The sequence below is a fragment of the Canis lupus genome, chromosome 30 (genome assembly GCF_011100685.1).
Source record: "Canis lupus familiaris isolate Mischka breed German Shepherd chromosome 30, alternate assembly UU_Cfam_GSD_1.0, whole genome shotgun sequence".
NCBI classification, from domain to species: Eukaryota; Metazoa; Chordata; class Mammalia; order Carnivora; family Canidae; genus Canis; species Canis lupus.
Genome location: NC_049251.1, coordinates 9,315,600 through 9,333,303, shown reverse-complemented (window position 1 = coordinate 9,333,303; position 17,704 = coordinate 9,315,600). Strand labels below are relative to the sequence as shown.

Below are 17,704 nucleotides of genomic sequence, written 5' to 3'. Positions count from 1 at the left end.
AAAAATTAAAGTCCAGTGAAGTCACAGCTTCCTAAAATTATGTGACAAGAGGTATGAAGGAATAGATGAGGGAAGGGGCCCCCATTTTTCTAAGTTGAGCTGGCTGGAGATATTATCTCAGATCTTTGTCCCAGGTGCTGAGCCCTTTAAGAAGGCAGGAGAGGGACCCCTGGGTGGCACAGCGGTTTGGCGCCTGCCTTTGGCCCAGGGCTCGATCCTGGAGACCCGGGATCGAATCCCACGTCGGGCTCCTGGTGCATGGAGCCTGCTTCTCCCTCTGCCTGTGTCTCTGCCTGTGTCTCTCTCTCTGTGATTATCATGAATAAAAAAAAAAAAAAAAAAAAAAAGAAGGCAGGAGAGTGATGGGAAGCTGGGGTGGGGGTAGAAGCTAAAGGGACTTGTTTTGGGGCCAACAGGTGCAGCCCCAGCTCACAAATGCTTTCCCTTTATCCACCTGCCAGGGCATGGAAGAGCTGGAGGTAGAGTTCTTGCTGGAGGAGAGGTGAGTAGGCCCCAACTCCCTAGGAACCCCGCCCCCCAAAGTCCTGATTCCCAAATGGCTCTGGGCAGGCATTTCAGAGCCTGATCTGCCTTTTTGCTGCCCTCCTCTCTCCCACTCTTACCCTTGGCACCCCATCAGGGGAGGGAGCTTCTAAATACTGTTGGTGCCTCGGCCCCACCCCTATTCATCCTGTTCTCCTGACATCAGAATTGCTTCAGAGATCTAGAACTCTGGCCAAATTGCATTCCTAAGAGTAGCCTCTGGGAAGAATTCCTGCCATGTGGTGATGGGGCCTTGTAGAAGCCAGGCTGAGAAAGATGTCAAGACAGAGGATCACCTCTTTGACCCTGAACTGTTAAACTCCCCCAAACCCTGGCCTGAAGTAGCCTGTCCCCCTCTGTAGCCAACTCTGAACCATATCAAGGAGATGCTCAGATCCAACATGTGGGGTTATTAACCATCATTTTCAATTAAGAAAATAACCTAGGGTCCTAGGGATATGACTAGGCTGGGTACTCAAGTAGAATTGAGCCCCCAGAGCTGGAGGATAGGAAGGAGAGGAGAGAGGAAAGGGGAGGGTAGAGAGGGGAGAACTCTGTTCAGGATGGTTAGTGTGCCTTGTGATTGGGCAGCTGACTCCTCTCCATAGTCCTCATAGGGCTGAGCCCCTGGATTTAGGATAAGCCCAGAGAAAGGGGGAGGGGGAGGGGCAAGAGCTAGAACAAGAAAGCATGTCAAACTCCACTCTGAGAGAGTCCTCTACCTAGGGACTCTTGGAACTCTTTGGGGTGCCTCATTTTCCATCAACAGCTGATTAACAAATTAAAATCAATTTTATCTCCCACTGAAGAACATCTGGGCTCTCTCCTCCAGTTCTTGATTCATCAAGACTTAAGGAAAAATTCCTGGTAGCTTGCAAAATGAAACATGTCAAAATTGGTAGTAAGTGTTGATCTGGAGATATAATCATCTTAGGCCTAATTTTGGCATGGGGGGCTGTGGACTCCCCTAGGCTAATTGTAACTTTGAGGGCTTATATTCTTGACTATATAACATGAAGACATTTTCTATATACCAGACTCCTCTCTGGCTGGGTCAGAACTGTTCATTAAATACATGAATTAAATAAAGCACAGAAAGGAGAACGGGTCATTTCTGCCACCAGAACTATTTATATCTGCTGCAAGTGGCAGGCTCAGGCCTTTCTCTGCCACCTGTTTATCTTCATAGCTCCTTACAGTTGGGCATAGAGCACGGTTGGGCATCTGATTGAGCATAAAAAACAGTTATCCCTTTTTTAAAAAATGGCACTCTTCTCCTCCTTCCAACTGCTACATTTTTTCCCTATTCTATTTAAAATGTATGACTTTTTTCCTTGACAATCCATAGTTCTAAGGTTTCATTATTTTTTTTTAAGATTTTATTTATTCACTTGAGAGAGAGAGCATCAGGTGGGAGTGGCAGAGGGAGAGGGAGAAGCAGGCTCCCTCTAAGCAGGGAGCCCAATGTGGGGCTTGATCCCAGGACCCTAAGATCATGACCTGAGCTGAAGAAAGCCACTCAAATGCTCAACCAGTGGAGCTACCTACAGCCCCCATGATCTAAGGTTTCTTAAGCTGCTATTTTTCATAAGTACCAAGGAGGCCATGCTACCTCATTATTGTCCCTATACAGACTCTTTAACACCTTTGTGAGAAATCAAGCAAGAATAATATAACCGACCAGGCATTCTCATTTTGTTTTCCAGTCCCTCTCCACCTGAGTCCCTCATCACCAATGGTGTGCTGGTGGTAATTGTCCTTCCGGATTTCTGTAGTTCCAGAGGCCACACTTGGCTGCTGCTCTCAGGGGAACAGAACCATGGGAGAGAACATGGGCTCACCTGAGCCCCTGTCCTGAAGCATGCCAGGAACCAGGCTAACTAAAGCAGGCCAATGGGGGGCTTGGACGGGTGGGGCAGGGGCTGGGCCCCTGCTTCTGGGGCAGAGGGAGCCGGGGCATCTATCACCCTGGATCCTGTACCCCACAAGGACGACCTCTCCCCTTGGGAACCTCCCCAATTAAAGTACCTCCTTGGAAACAGCCTCCTCTCTGATTCAGCCTCTGTCCCATTTTCCCCAGCTCCAACTCCTCTATAAGCACAAGTCCGATGTTTAAAAGATTTTCATAATTCAGCTATCGGTACAGATATTTCAATTAAATTCATCTAAAGCCTTGGGATTTGAGATCTCTCCCCCAGAAATCAGTCTTAGGGAGTTTGTGGTAAAAGAATCTGACTTATAGAAGACTATTTTGTTGAAAGTTCTCACTTCCAAAGCTCACAGTGGAATGTTCTCTTTTTTTTGTTGTTGTTTTGAACAAAATCACTCAGCTTCCATCTCTGACCTGTAGCTGAGAGCATGACCCCTAGTAAATGGTGACCATACATCCTAGATTTTTCGGGATGGATTCCTTTTCACAACCATCTCTTAATGAGATGATAAGCCTTGATTGGGTTCAGAAAATGTAGAGTCGGCCCAAAATCAGACCAGCGCTGAATTTATGCCCTCATTCATCTCCTCCATTTGGCCTGGCAGAGGGAGGGGGCAACTGGTGCTCAGACTGACCCTCCTGTCCTTTGTTTCAGGCTCGTCAAGTCTCCTGCCTAGAGGTTCACACAGAATGCAGGCAGCAGAAGAAGAGCAGCAAAAGTAAGTCCTGTGACCTCCTCTGCTGCTGGGGACCGAAGTGCCACATGGCTGCCCTGGGCTCAGTCTGGATTTAGCTTGGCCAGGGCTCCTCAGGATCAGCTCACCTTCAGGGGTCATGAACCCCTGGTCTCCCTCCTGCTCTGTAAGGAGCATGTTCTTTCAGGCACCCACGTGACCCTCAGAACCTCTCAGGCCTGACAAGCACTGTGGGCAGGGGCTTGTGGCACAGCACTGCCCACCTGGCCCACTCAGGTCTGCGCTGCACTCCTGGTCTGCTGCAGTGGCCAGTCTCAAGGAAGGTGGGCTCCGACAACACCCAGGGCCCCCCTACCTGTGCCTGTTCCTCTGGTCGGATTATAATTCATAGAGGGTCCTAGCATCTTATAGCCGGTGGGGACCTAAGAGATCCACAATTACAAAACTCTTCAGTTTACCGCTCCATCCCATCTTACTCATGCAAGGCTTCCAGCCCTGGCCCAAGAGAAGAGAGCAGCATAGCTGCACAGACATGGGATGGGGAGGGAGGAAGAACCCACGCCCCCAAAATCTGGTGGTATGGTGAAGGCCCATTTTCAATATAGCAGGAGGATGACCTTAGGGCACCTCCTGGAAAAGCAGAACCTAGCAGGGCTAGTCCAGAGGATTCAGCATCTCAGGGCTTTCTAGGGACCTCATTTGTCAGCATCACACACAGCCTTGTTAAATACAGATTCATGGACCCTGCCTGACCCTATGGAATGAGACTGAGGCATTTTAACCAGTACCCTAGGTATATGCTTCTAAACCCCTGTCCTGGGTTCTTCCAGCCCGGCTTTTTCCTGGTTCAAGTTGGGGTGTGGGGGAGGTCAGAGGCTTCTAGGGGCTCATCCCTCTTGTCCTCTATCCCAGTGAAGGACCTCCTGGTGACAGTGAAGGAGTCCTTCGAGCACACCCAACGCGTCTCACACTGCCGGGAGCCGTGCTGCCCAAACCCGGCCTGCTTCCACTACCCCAAATACTTCCAGCCCTGGATGCACACGGAAGTGCCCAAGAGCCAGTGGAGCCATGGGGTACAAGACAGTGGCAGTGGGGGTGGTATAGGGGACTGGTGCAGGCGGGGCTGCCAGAAAGCCCCTCACCCCTCACAGAACCCATCCATCCTTCCAGCTTTGCTGCTGCTGTGCACACAAGAAGAGCAGCCTTGTCTGCCAGCCCCTTGATTGCCTCCCTGATGGCCAGACGGTGACCCTGCCAGTGGTAAGGGCCTGGGAGTGAGAAGGGGCCTGGGAGCAGCCTAGCCCCAAGTTCCCAAGGGAAGGAGATGGGGAAAGCATGGGGGAGGTGATGCAGGGGGGTCTCTCAGGCAGGTCAGAGGAGTCTTGTGGGGTAGGAAACTGCGGGCTGTGGTGTAGAGCCAAAGAGAGTGTATAGAGGCTGAGTTGAGGATCGTAAAGGGAATCCAGAAGAAGGAATGAAGGTTGTGTGTGTGTGTGTGTGTGCACGCATGTGGGCTGTGTGTGCTGAGTCGACAGTGGACAGTGTGGTGAGACTCCACTTCTTTGGTTGGGACCACTTGGCTCTAAATTGTCATCCCTGAAAAGCTGTTCATCTTTCAATTCCCAGGGTGAGAACTGCGCATTACACATGAAGACTACACCCTGGTAAAGCACCCTCTTTCTGTCTTTCTAAGTCAACTGAGGGAGTGATATGTCATTTTGATTTGCATTTCCCTGATGGCTAATGGTGTTGAGCATCTTTTCATGGACTTATTGACCATTTTTATATCTTTTTTTGGAGAAATGTCAATTCAAATATTTTGTCCATTTTTAAAGTGGGTTATTTGCCTCTTATTGTTAAGTTGTAAGCATTCTTTTTATACTCTGGATATAAGTCCCTTGTCAGATATATGATTTGAAAATATTTTCTCCTATTCTGGAGGTTGTCTTTTTACATTCTTGATAATGTCCTTGGAAGCAAAGACATTTTTTAAAAGATTTTATTTATTTTTATTTGAGAGCGCACAAGCAGGGGGAGGGGCAGAGGGAGAGGCAGAAGCAGGCTCCTTGGAGGGAGTCCAGTGTAATGTGGGGCCGGATCCCAGGACCCTGGGTTCACAACCTGAGCCTCTGAGCTGAAGGCAGATGCTTAACTGACTGAGCTACCCACCCCGGCACCCCGGCAAAGACATTTTAAACTCTGTGAAATCTAGTGTATGTATGTATGTCACCTGTGCTTTTCATATCATATTTCAGAAACTATTGCTTAATCCAATAGTTGTGAAGATTTACTCCCATGTTTTCTTCTAAGAGTTTTATGATTTTAGCTCTCACATTTAGGTCTATGACAGATTTTGAGTTAATTTGTGTATACAACGTGAAATAGGGACTCAGCTTAATTCTTTTGAATGTGGATATCCAGTTACCCCGACACCATTTACTAAAAAGACTATTCTTTCCCCCTTTGAATTGCCTTGGCATCCTTTCAAAAATCAAGTGACCATTTACAATTTGATTAACTATTTTTCCTTGGACAAGTCATATAGCCTCTGTAGGTCGCAGTTTTTCTCATCTGTAAATTGGAGCAAAACCAAGAGTACATGTTGCCCTGAGGATCCAGTGAGAGAACACATGGGAAGTCCTCAGTGATCTGCAAGAGGGACACTCAGCAAATATCAACCAGTGTTATTACTGTTGTTTTATTATTTATTTTTTGTTGAGGCCAAGGAAAGAGTTATTTCTTCATAGTTGTGTCTGTAGGCCCATGTTCAACCTGGAGGGAACATGATGGCAAGGCTGCTAGGCTCTGGTTTCAAGGACATGTTATCTGGTTGGGGGTTCGGGCCACTAAGTAAGACTCAGGTCAGAAATTTGTCAAAGTCCATTCACCTGGAGTCCCTGGGGAACTGAGCCTGGGAGGACACTAGGGATGTACGTAGGCAGAGGGAGGAAGCTTCTGGTGAAGGCAAGGGCTGTGCAAAGGCTTGGAACTGAGACTGCTTCTGGGCTCTGAGAGCTAACATGCCCTTCCGAGAAGTAGTGAAAGATGAGGCTGGACATATCATGTAGGGTCTTGGCTGCCAGGCCAGGAGCCTGGACTTGTCCAGGGCAAGGATGTGATAAAAAGAAGACACGTGTTGGACACACTATGGCAGCTCCTGCCCACCTGCCTTGCAGATCTATGGAGATGAGAGGGTGATGACATCAGGAATATGAAAGGTTTTTGTCAATTGCACAAACACACAGAGGAGTATTTACTCCAGGACCAAGAACTGGCTAGAGAATGTGAACTCCACAGAAGAGCCCTTATTGTAAAGCCTGGTCCAGGGAGATTGACCCAAAGGATCCCAGGGCTCCTTGTCACTGCTGTCTAGCCTCGGGTTATGGAAGATACCTGGGGGAAGCCTTTCTGGACTTTCCAGATAAGCTGAGGATGCAGAGGATTCGATTAGTCCCTGATTTTGTTGAGGCTCTGCTGAGAGTATGTCAGTTAAGGCTTTAGGGGCTTTCCGTTTGTCAATCTCATGAAGTGCTGAAGACAGCGCTGAGAGTTAAGCACAATTAGCCCCATTTTACAGATGAGAAAGCTGAGGCCCAAAGTCATAGAAATGGTATATGGCAAAACCAGGCTTCAAGCTGATGACCAACTGTCCCTAAAACCTTATCTTCATGGTGGTGAAGCCTACAGGCCTACTTATCAGGCTCCTCTGTCTGCTTAGCCCTCAGACGCTGGATGTGCGGCTGGGCTTCAGCCTGTGTGCAGCAGAGCTGGAGTTCCTGCAGAAGCGGAAGGTGGTGGCGGCTCAGGCACTGAAACAGGTGCTGCAGCTGGAGGAGGACCTGCATGTGGATGAGGTGGGTAAGCAAAGGACTTCCAGCCTGGGAGTAAGTCCCCCTCTGAGCCGAGCTTGTCCTTCAGACACTACATCCTGCCAGCCACCTCCAAGTCCTACTTTGCCCCTGGGTGACCTCGCCACTACCTTTCCTGGGTGCCCAGCTGAGGGCCGTGCTGGATGTGATTCAATCGTGGGTTTGCAAGGGTAGGGAAGGGCAAGGCAGGGAGTGAAAGCAAGGAGCCGCAGCTGCTCCTCCCCATGCACTAAGGGATCCTGAGACGTCTTACTTACACAGGGACAAAAGGGCCTGCTCTCCCAGCCAGGAAAATATCTAAAGCTCTACCGCCTCTACCCAAAAGGCTGTGGGCTCTTCTTCAATTATTTCTTCCCCCAAATATGCACACATACACAACCCCCCAGAAAAAACATCAGTTGGAAACTATAGAGAAGCAGCTTCCCCTTGTAGGGCCAGCTTCTTCCCATAGGGCAGAAAGAGTGCCTTTGTTAGAGCCCTTTGTCACCTCCCTGGTACCGACTGAGGCCCACACCCCCCAGGCAGCAGATCACTAGTCCAATGCCTGCCTCCTGAGGCTGACCTTGGGTGAGAGGTTGGAGACCTCATGCCTGAGGAGGACTATGATGAGACTTTAGCCGACAGAAGGATCTTACTGTCCCTGCTCAAATAAAGAGTACATCTTGGCAAAGGTCCCCCTCCCCACTCTCCTGTCTTGAGGGGAAAACACCAAGGACATCTCAAACCTATGTAAATCTAGAGGTGACATCTCTACTCCTTCCCACATCAAGAATTCAGTGATTTCTGCTATTGTTCATATGGTATATATTGAGCACTTATCATATGCCAGGTCTGGGCCTGGTGCCCTAATATCATATCCTTGTACAGAAGGAACCATTAGGGAATCACACACTAGCTGGGTTCTCGAGGGAGTCTGTCAACCCTCTGGACCTCAGTGTCATCATCTGTTAACTGTGGGCTAGGCTAACAGTGCTAAGAACTCTTCCAGCTATGGTGTTCTGATTGACCAAGCCATGTAAAGCTTCAGAGCCATTTACCCTCCCCAAGTGTTGGGTTTGGAGCTAAGATCTAATTGTAGACCTACTCGATGGCCCATCACTCTGGGAAAGGCAGTTTTCAGGTCATTCGACGCCTCACTGTCTATGATCAGGTCCCTCCTCCACCGTTCTTTCTTAGCATCTATATGCCAGTCCATGTCTTCTCCTACCCAGCACCACTCCAACAGCTCTGTATGCTCCCAGGTACCACTGATAGCCATCATGGCCACTGGGGGTGGAACAAGATCCATGACCGCCATGTATGGCCACCTGTTGGCGCTGCAGAAGCTGAACATCCTGAACTGTGCCAGCTACATCACAGGCCTGTCAGGGGCCACCTGGTAAGGAGCTGGGTGCTGCTGCCTGGTGGAGCCCAGAGTAAGCAGTAAACAGGCCAGCCTGGGGTCTCTGGTGAAGCTCTCTCTGTCCTAAGTTAGAGTGTCTCGCAAAACCTGGGCAGCTCTACCACTTACAGCCGTGTGACCTTGGGCAGCAGCTTCACTTCTCTGAGTCTTTAGTTTCAGAATCTGTAAGTAGTTAACAATGGCACTGCCCCATGGGGTCATTGTGAGAGGCTCTCCCAGTACTGGGTACCCTGGGGCTGTGGCCCGGACCCAGGAACACAGTGGCTAGCACTGAGTGAACCACTCCTGCCACTGACCCATCCTGCCCAGAAGATGCCTCCCTCCGCTCTGACGACACCAGCTCTCCTAGGGTGGGTAAGCTGGCCCAGCTGCTCTGGCTGCCCACACTCCAGCCCACCCCCATCCTGGCCCCTCCCTCTGCCAAGGAGGCTTCCTCAGGCTCCCACCTCATCACTCCCTGCTGGGGAGCAAGGAAAGTGAGCCCCCCCCCCCAAGGTGATGCCAGTGTGAGGCCAATGTCTCCATGGGAACCACTGTGCCTAAGGCCCACAATGCTTGTAGAGGCCCACAAAAAATGTTTTACTTTCTCTTAAGAGTAGGGGAAAAAAAAAAAAAGAACATCTAGGTTGAAGGAAATGTTTTAATAAATAGCATGATTATATTTGTTTTTATACAATAACCATAAAACATACTTTTTAGTATTTTTATGGTGGAAGGGGCCCACTGAGGTCATAACACAGCCTGGTCCAGGTTGGCAGGGGCCTCTTGACCACCAGGGCTGCATCTTCTTCTGTCAGGGGCTCTGGTGGGCCTCTGAGCCTTGGAGGTCCCAAGCTGGGCCCCTCATCCTGGAGGAGCTCTAGGTAACTTATATTTGAGCAGTGGACATGAAGGCTAAGGGCTGCTGGTGCATCAGGAACTCCAAGGCTTCAGCCCAGATGAGACAGAAGGATAGCTGACATTTATTGGCATTGCCCATGGATGGTACACTAAGGAGATAAAACTTGCTTCCATCAGGGCAGAGGGGCGCCTGCATCCTGGCAGTGCTGGGCCCAGCAGGAGACTGGGAGGAGCTGAGGGGCCCTGGGGCGGGGGTGGGGGGGGGTGGGGGATCTCCTGGCCTGGGAAAGCACTGGAAGTATTCTTTTAAAATCAATCATTTATAATGGTTTTGAAAGCTCTTTCAACATACAAAAGTAAGAGTGAATCTTACGGAGAGCAGGGTGCTTTTTGTTGATGAAATCTCTTGACCAACCCCCACCTTCCCAGACCAGAAACAAAGCCTGTGAAGGAAGAGGCCACTGTTCAGACAGCAGGGACATCGCAGGCTGTGGAGTACGGGGTTCCCGGGTGCTGTTCCGACAGAGACAGAAAAGCTGGGTCCAGGCCAAGAAGAGGCAGTGATCCAGGGCTAGAGGGATCTCTGTCTTTGTTCTACTCCTTCCCACTGCCCACATATAAGCTAAGAAGAAAAGGGGGAAATTAATCTTTACCCAGCATCATTTTTGTGGGAATTGTGGCAGAGTGGAAAGAGTCCAGGATTTGGAATCAGCCAAGCCTGGGATCAAATGTTGGCCTTGCCATGCCACGACCCAGCAATTACTTTGCGCTGGCTACTGTTCTAACCACTTTAAATTGCATTAACTCATGTAATCTTCTCAATAACTCTTTGAAGTAGGTATAATTATCATTTTCCCCATTCTACAGATGGGAAAACTGATATGAAGAGCGGTTAGATAACTTGCCCAAGATTACACAGCTAGTGAGTGGCAGAGTCTGGTTTTGAACCCAAGAAGATCTGGGTCCAGAATCCTCACTCTTGGTTTTTTTTTTTTTTTTTTTAGATTTTATTTATTTGAGAGAAAGAGAGAGAGAGAGAGCATGAGCTGGGGCGGGGGTGTGGGGGGGACAAGGGGCAGAGGGAGAGGGAAAGCAGATTCCCCACTGAGCAGGGAGCCTGATATGGCTCCATCCCAGGATCCCGGGATCATGACCTGAGCCTAAGGCAGACACTTAACTGACTGAGCCCCCCAGGCACCCCCAGAATCCTCACTCTTAAGCAACATGCTATACCTGGCACGTGGTGGGCAGTCAAGAAATGGTGGCCACTGTGACTCTGAATAATAATGCCCCCTCTTTCCCTCCAGGCTCTTCTCCTGGTGGGTTAGGGTCTCCCACGATCTGTCCACCTCTCTATAGCCAGATTCCCGTGGACCAGGGCTGGCTCAGTTCTATCCCCACGCGTGTCTCTCTCCAGGACCATGGCTACCTTGTACCGTGACCCCGACTGGTCCTCCAAAAATCTGGAGCCTGCCGTACTTGAGGCACGGAGGCATGTGGTCAAGGACAAGATGCCTGCCCTGTTCCCAGACCAGCTCTCCAAATTCCAGGAGGAGCTTCGGCAGCGCAGTCAGGAAGGCTACAAGGTCACCTTTACAGATTTCTGGGGCCTGCTGATTGAGGCCTGTCTGGGGGATGAGGTAAGTGCTCAGCATCTTCTGAGGTCCAGTGTGCCCCATGGATGTCCAGCTCTCTTTCTTCATTGGGGAGGGGGTGATGGTTTAGACTTACTTCTCAAAAGGAAGTTAGCTTAGATCTGCAAATTTACTTGTGGACTGTAGGAGGCATGAAGTGCCCAAGTGCATGATGGAGGAAGATGGTGGAACTGTCTCCCCACATCCCTTTAGTGACTGAGACCCCTGTGGTGGGGATGGCTTAGATGCTGTCCTGCAGAGTGGCAGCGTGTCCTTCTTGGCCAAGACACCAGGAGAGAACACGGGGAGGGAGCTGGAGGAGGCTGGCAAGGCATTCGACTGTGATACAAGTCTGACCTCAAGTGGAGGAGAGAGGGAAGAAGGGCTGTGAGAAGCATCCTAGACTGCTGGTCTAGAAGGTTCAACAAGGCCCTTGGAGAATCCTCTAAACAAATTGTCTGTCAGGAGTTTGGTGACCTCCGTGGGCATGAATGGGCCTGCCTCAGGATCCCTGCTGCTCAGTCATGTGCTGGGAGCTGCCCAATGGGAAGTGTGACCCCAGTGCAAATTCAGCCATGGATTTCAGAGCACAGCAGCTAATGCCCTTGAGTCGATCATACTCCTTGCAGTCGAAGGTCTGTAGGGCTCCTTCTCATGGCCACCTCACAGAGGATGGGCCCAAGGAGGTTCCTTTCTGCTCTGAGATCCAACAATCTGCATACTACGTGCCCAAGAAGAAAAGCAGTCTGTGCTGGTGCTCTCAGCTGCTGTGAGCATCATCTGGGATGTGGGCAGCAGTGGCATCTGCAGGGGACGCCATGGTCCTGGACATCAGGGTGAGCTCAGCAGACACCCAGACCCTTCTAGCTGCACAGGCCCCAGGGAGGACCGACTTTAGCTGTTGCTTGGCCTCAAAGCAGAGCTTCCCACCTAGTTTCTGTCCAGACCTATCTCTGGATCTCTGCCCCACTCCCAAAAGTATCTGAGGAGTCCTGAACTCAAAACAGAACTTGCCAGGAGACGGACGGTAGCAAATTATTTTCTAGGAGGTCCCTAGATGAAGTCATCCTGAAAATGAAAGATGACCTGAACCTCATCTTCAAAGTGCATTCATTCCTTTATTTTTTTTCTTTCAAAAAAAAAAATTAAGTGCCTCCCACATGTCAGAAACTGCTAGGCAATAGAGATTCAGAACTGAGGTACTCACAGCTTTCGATGGATCCCACCCACTCTCCCCTTCTTCATAACCCACCATCTAATCTGTCCTTATGATGAAGCAGGGCAGGCAGAGACTGAAGGTGTTGGCTTTTGGATTCAGGCAGGTTGGGGTTTCAGTTCTGGTCTTGCTCTGTGCTATTCCTTAAATTACAGCAGTAAGTGGTAGTTGATATTTCTGATAATATTTAGTGCCCCGTGTGATGAGGAAGAAAGCACCAAGGCTTTTGATAACAGAAATCTGAGTGTTGCCTGGGGTTTGATATGGGGAGGGACTTTGGCTGCCATCAGGTACACCATTTCCAAACATTTCGTTTGAATTTTTTAAAACGCAGCTTTTTCTCCCCCTCCCAAGTAAATTTTATGATGGAGCCCAATGTGCAAAGCAGATAAGAAAAATGGACCTGCTCTAGTGTATGCGGGGTGGAAGATGATGGGGATAAAGAGGGACAGTGGTGGCCTTTTCCACCCCGACCTTTTCATTCTATGGTCCTTGAGACATGGGGAGATCCTGGGACTCTGAGGGATAGCCCTAAACTGCAGATTCGGTCCCACTCTCATCCATATGTCTGGGATGGTGAAGAGCCCAGGGATGAGTGAACATTCTACAGGTACATTTTAAGAGCAGGTTTGACTGGTATTGCCTGGGACCTACATAGTGACCTGGTGAGCTCAGGATGTAGGAAATGGCCTGCTGGAGGTCCAGACTGTCCCCTAATTCTGCTCTCCCTCTAGGCTGCTGCTTCTCCTTCACCATTTCATTTCCCCACAGAGAAATGAATCCAAACTATCAGATCAGCGTGCTGCTTTGAGCCAAGGCCAGAACCCCCTGCCCATCTACCTCACCATCAATGTCAAGGATGATGTAAGCAACCAGGATTTCAGAGGTAACACTGGTGGCTAGAAACTTATAAGGGTGTCCCTTCTCAGCAGGCAAAGGTACCCAGTACCCCAGCACACACACAACCGACCACACACTTTTGCCAACCTTCACCTTGACTTTGCTACCTCTTCTTTGTGGGTGGACTAGGCTGGTGGGGTTTCATGGCTTTTCTAGGAGCAGAGATTTGATGGGACAGGGGTAATCAAGTTAAGAAGGGAAGGGGTTCTAGATATTTCCTAAGGTGCCCAGAATGAGGGACTCTGGATACCTATCCTGCTTTAAAGTCAAGTGTGGTCTCTGTTTATCCAGTTTGTGGAGCAAATGAGCCATGAGGGTTGCAAAGCAGTGTTTTGTCTGGCAGCAGAAGCCAGTTGTGGGCGCCCCCATGTGTCCTGTGGGGGAACTGTGGCCTTCCTGTGCCAGGCACCCCCAAGGCCCAGGACCTGTAGGAACCCTGAGGAGGGAGGGCTGGGCTGTCCAGGCCTGAGCCTGACACCCTGCCGTGCTGCTTCATGTGCAGAGTGGTGCGAGTTCTCTCCCTACGAGGTGGGCCTGCAGAAGTATGGGGCCTTCATCCCCACAGAGCTCTTCGGCTCCAAGTTCTTCATGGGGCGGCTGATGAAGAGGATCCCAGAGTCGCGGATGTGCTACATGCTAGGTGACTCCTGGCCCGGGAAGCCTGTGGGAATCCTTTCAAGTAGAGGAGTAACAGGGAGGCGTGCTCTATTCCCCCATAATCCTGTCCTGGGTGCTGGTGCTGGTTTGGGTTACCCCTTGAGCAGGTGACCCTCCTGCATTTGCCAGCATGCCCTCATCAGTCATGGGTGTCCAGCTGCACAGTGGGGAGGGAAACCAAAGTCTGTCTCACCCCCTGAGCAGCCCAACTTGGAGGGAACATCAAGACTAAGGTAGAAGCAGTCGATCTTTGGGGTCTGGGGGCTCTGGGGCAGAGCTGCTCACGGCTGGCCCTGCTCCCTAGGCTTGTGGAGCAGCATCTTCTCCCTAAACCTGCTTGATGCCTGGAATCTGTCCCAAAGCTCGGAGGAGTTTTTCCACAGGTGGACGAGGGAGAGAGTGCACGACATCGGTGGGTGACCCCACTGGCTTCCCCTCTTGGTTGGGCAATGCGGGGAGGGGCGGATCACAAACACAGGACCAGTCCACCTGCCACATGTTTCAATGTCATCTCTGTGGTTCAGAGATGACACAGTAGCTAGGGTTAGATAACCCTTGCCTGGAGAGGAGGGTGACTGGAGGTCAGTCACAAGCTTCAGGGGCCAGCTCCGGCTGACTAGGGGTTGGGGAGGGCTGGCAGAGGGCACAGTGCCGAGGAGAGCTAAGGGGGTGGGGATCTAGGAGCACAGTTACAGGTGGCTGATTCCCAGTCCAGATTCCCTATCCTCTCTGGGACTCCCCTTACCTGTCATCACCCCTCTTCTCCACCACCCTGTCCCTGTTCTCTCACCTGAATCCTCCTGACTCCAGTGCCAGGATCTTAAAACCTAGGCAAGGAAGGTATGAGTGGCACTCACAGTGGCTGGCCCTTGGGTGCCAGGTAACAATGCAGTGCTTCACCTGGGCAATCTGGGGACCCCAGCTCTTAAGACTTGCCTTCCATCCTCCCTCTCCCCCACAGAAGATGAGCCACTCCTGCCTGAAATTCCCAAATGTGATGCCAACGTCTTGGACACTGCGGTGGTGATCCCAGGGTCATGGCTGTCCAATACTTTCCGCAGCATCCTCACCCATCGGGCCTTTGTGTCTCAGTTCCACAACTTCTTGTTGGGACTGCAGCTGCACACGGACTATCTCCAGAACAGCCAGTTCTCCATATGGAGAGGTAACCCTACCTGGCTGCCTGCCTCTGTTCCGATAAAGGGGGAAGTGCATGTTGAGGCTGCCGTGGAGAAAGGATGACAAAATTCCTCTGACCATGTTCATGGGTCAGAGTGTATCCCATGGTGTATTCCATGTTTGGTGAGGTTCTGAATGGCAGATGGAACAGTGTTAATATTTAATTAATTGAATTTGTACAACAATCCCAGCAGGTAAAAGTTGGGACCCTGGTGGGGAAATGTGGGTGCTGACTTTCTTTAATTGTACTCTGGGGGCACCTTTTAATGTGAATGGTGCTCCCTAGAATTGAGCAGGGATGACCCAGCTCAAGAACTCCCAAATAGTAAGTGGCAAAGCCAGGTCTTAAACTCAGCACCTCCTCCCCATCCTGCTGAGGCTTGAAGGTTGACTTGTTGCCATCTTTGGTATTTCCCTTGACCACAGCCTGTAAATGGCTGCTTTGGCCTGGCCTAATGATCCTCATGCTCACTGTCTGGGGATAAAAGGGCAGGGCTCTGGGCTTAGGGTTTGTACTAATTTATGATATTCTTACAACCCTTTTTTTTAAAAAAAAAAAAAAGATTTTATTTATTTATTCATGAGAGACACACAGAGAGAGAGAGAGAGAGAAAGAAGCAGACAGAGAAGCAGGCTCCACGCTGAGAGCCTGATGCGGGAGTCGATCCCGGGTCTCCAGGATCACGCCCTCGGCTGAAGGCAGGCGCTAAACCGCTGAGCCACCTGGGGATCCCCTCTTACACCCCTTTGACCCCACAAGCTCTGTGGCTGAGTCAGAGTGGGTTTTCTATGTGTGTTCCATTAAAGACTTGCTACAACCCCAAGATAATGCTGTTCTTCATCAGCACACCCCAAGGGGCACTGGGACTCACTGGGCATCCTGGCTAGAAGGGGGAGGGATAGAGGCCCAGGCCCAGGTAAAGGAGCTCCAGGCAGAGCATTGTGTCCACACCAGCTGCCTGTGACCATCCGCTGAGATCAGGTCACCAGGGCATGATAGTAACTGGAAATCTTGGCTTTCAGACACAGTGCTAGATGGTTTCCCGAACCAGCTGACAGAGTCCGTGAACCACTTGTGCCTGTTGGACACTGCATTCTTCGTCAACTCCAGCTACCCGCCCCTCCTCAGGCCAGAGAGAAAAGTTGACCTCATCATTCACCTCAATTACTGTGCTGGGTCCCAGACAAAGGCAAGTGTAACAAAGAAGGTCTCCTGCCTGAGCAGGAGCACAGTGCCTCTTCTGAGACAGGCCACTGACCGAGCCCCACAAAACTGGGAAATGGGAGAACATGCATTCCCCGCAGGCCCCAAGACTTAGCATCAGAGAAACTCAAGCTGCTTTACTTGATGTGAGGTTAGCCATTCAAATCTCAGGGGGCAGCCATCTGGCCCTCACATGCAGTGTGGGCTTTAAGTAGTCTCATGGAGCAAATTCTAGTTTTATTTCTGGGCAATTTTATTATCTGAGCATTTGCTGTATTTGGCAATTCATCAGAAGAAAGAGAAAGAAAGAAGAAAGAAAGAAAGAAAGAAAGAAAGAAAGAAAGAAAGAAAGAAAGAAAGAAAGAAAGAAAGAAAAGAAAGAAAGAAAAAGAAAGAAGAAAGAAAGAGTTTTAAAAAATAACCTTAATAGAGTCCAGTCAATTCTAAAGTTTTATACCACTTTGAGATCTTATAATGTCCTATTTTCAAAATAATCACATTACCCCTTTGCCCAGGAAATATGACCCTCTGTGTGATTACATTAAAAACCAGGACCAGAGGTTTTTATTTTTTATTTTTCTCTATTTACCTTTGAAAAGTTTTGGTCTTTTAAGGGAAGGAAATTCTTTTTTGGTTTCCTTTAATACAGTCCCGTCCTGAAGCCCAGGAAAGGGGAGTAGAGACCAAGGAGAAGCATGACACCAGTGATAATGACTCAAGTTCATAAATGAGTGACAATGTGCTTTCCTACACATGCTCTCACTTGATCTTTACACCACTCTTGGAGGTAGATGGCCCAACTGCTATTATTCCCGTGTCACAGGTTAGGAAACTGAGGCACAGAGATGGGAAGTGGCTTGTTCAAGATCACTAGTGAGCTTGCAACAGAGGCCAGAACTAAGGGGATTCTGACACTCTCAGTCCACAGCTCTTTCTGTTAATGTCACATTTATAAAGATGCCCTTTCAGAGTCCTTTCCAGCCTTGTGGCCCTCTGGGAGTTCCAAAGGCCATGCACCTCCCATGGGAGCCTGGCCAGACATGGCTCTACGCAGCATAGCTCCAGTCACCCTCAGGCTGCCACTCACGTCTATCAGGTCTGTGTTTGGGTGAAGTGTCATTGAAAGGGCTTCTGTCTACCTTCAGGAGCTTGCAGTGGACACACACCAACCTATTGCCTCAGGCCCTTTGTTCTAAAATTAGCACCAACAGGCAAAGTAGTTGCAGACCTGAGACTTGGCTGGGGAAATCAGGAAGCTGCTTCTAAGAGTCCGGGTTTCTTACCACCACCACCACCCCCAATACTCAAACACGTCCTGTGATATTCCAGCCCATGAAGCAAACATGTGAGTACTGCACCATGCAGAACATCCCCTTCCCCAAATACGAGCTGCAGGAGGAGGAAGACAACCTCAAGGAGTGCTACTTGATGGAGAACTCCCAGGAACCAGATGCCCCCATTGTGATTTTCTTCCCACTCATCAATGACACCTTCCAGAAGTACAAGGCCCCAGGTAGGCCGCCTCTGAGCTCTGTTCCCACCGCCTACCCCCACTCCTGGCCTGGGGCTGACAGCTCCTATCGTTAGATTTGTGCAGTCTTCTGACTTTACTAACAGGGAAGCCAGGCTTAGCTC

The 17,704-nt window shown here is 50.1% G+C and overlaps 1 protein-coding gene across 6 annotated transcripts in view; it reads left to right on the top strand.

Annotated features, from left to right (window-relative positions):
* The window catches only part of PLA2G4E (phospholipase A2 group IVE), a 58,969-nt gene that overhangs the window by 38,792 nt on the left and 2,473 nt on the right, over nt 1-17,704 (top strand). For all 6 annotated transcript variants that reach the window (XM_038580147.1, XM_038580148.1, XM_038580149.1 and 3 more), the window contains 15 exons: nt 462-502; nt 2,250-2,292; nt 3,129-3,192; nt 4,081-4,241; nt 4,339-4,428; nt 4,795-4,832; nt 6,887-7,022; nt 8,279-8,415; nt 10,697-10,919; nt 12,901-13,015; nt 13,532-13,669; nt 13,991-14,098; nt 14,648-14,851; nt 15,889-16,055; nt 17,399-17,582. In XM_038580147.1, the coding sequence (XP_038436075.1) occupies nt 462-502; nt 2,250-2,292; nt 3,129-3,192; nt 4,081-4,241; nt 4,339-4,428; nt 4,795-4,832; nt 6,887-7,022; nt 8,279-8,415; nt 10,697-10,919; nt 12,901-13,015; nt 13,532-13,669; nt 13,991-14,098; nt 14,648-14,851; nt 15,889-16,055; nt 17,399-17,582 (1,849 nt within the window). The remainder of the gene's footprint in view (nt 1-461; nt 503-2,249; nt 2,293-3,128; nt 3,193-4,080; nt 4,242-4,338; nt 4,429-4,794; nt 4,833-6,886; nt 7,023-8,278; nt 8,416-10,696; nt 10,920-12,900; nt 13,016-13,531; nt 13,670-13,990; nt 14,099-14,647; nt 14,852-15,888; nt 16,056-17,398; nt 17,583-17,704) is intronic.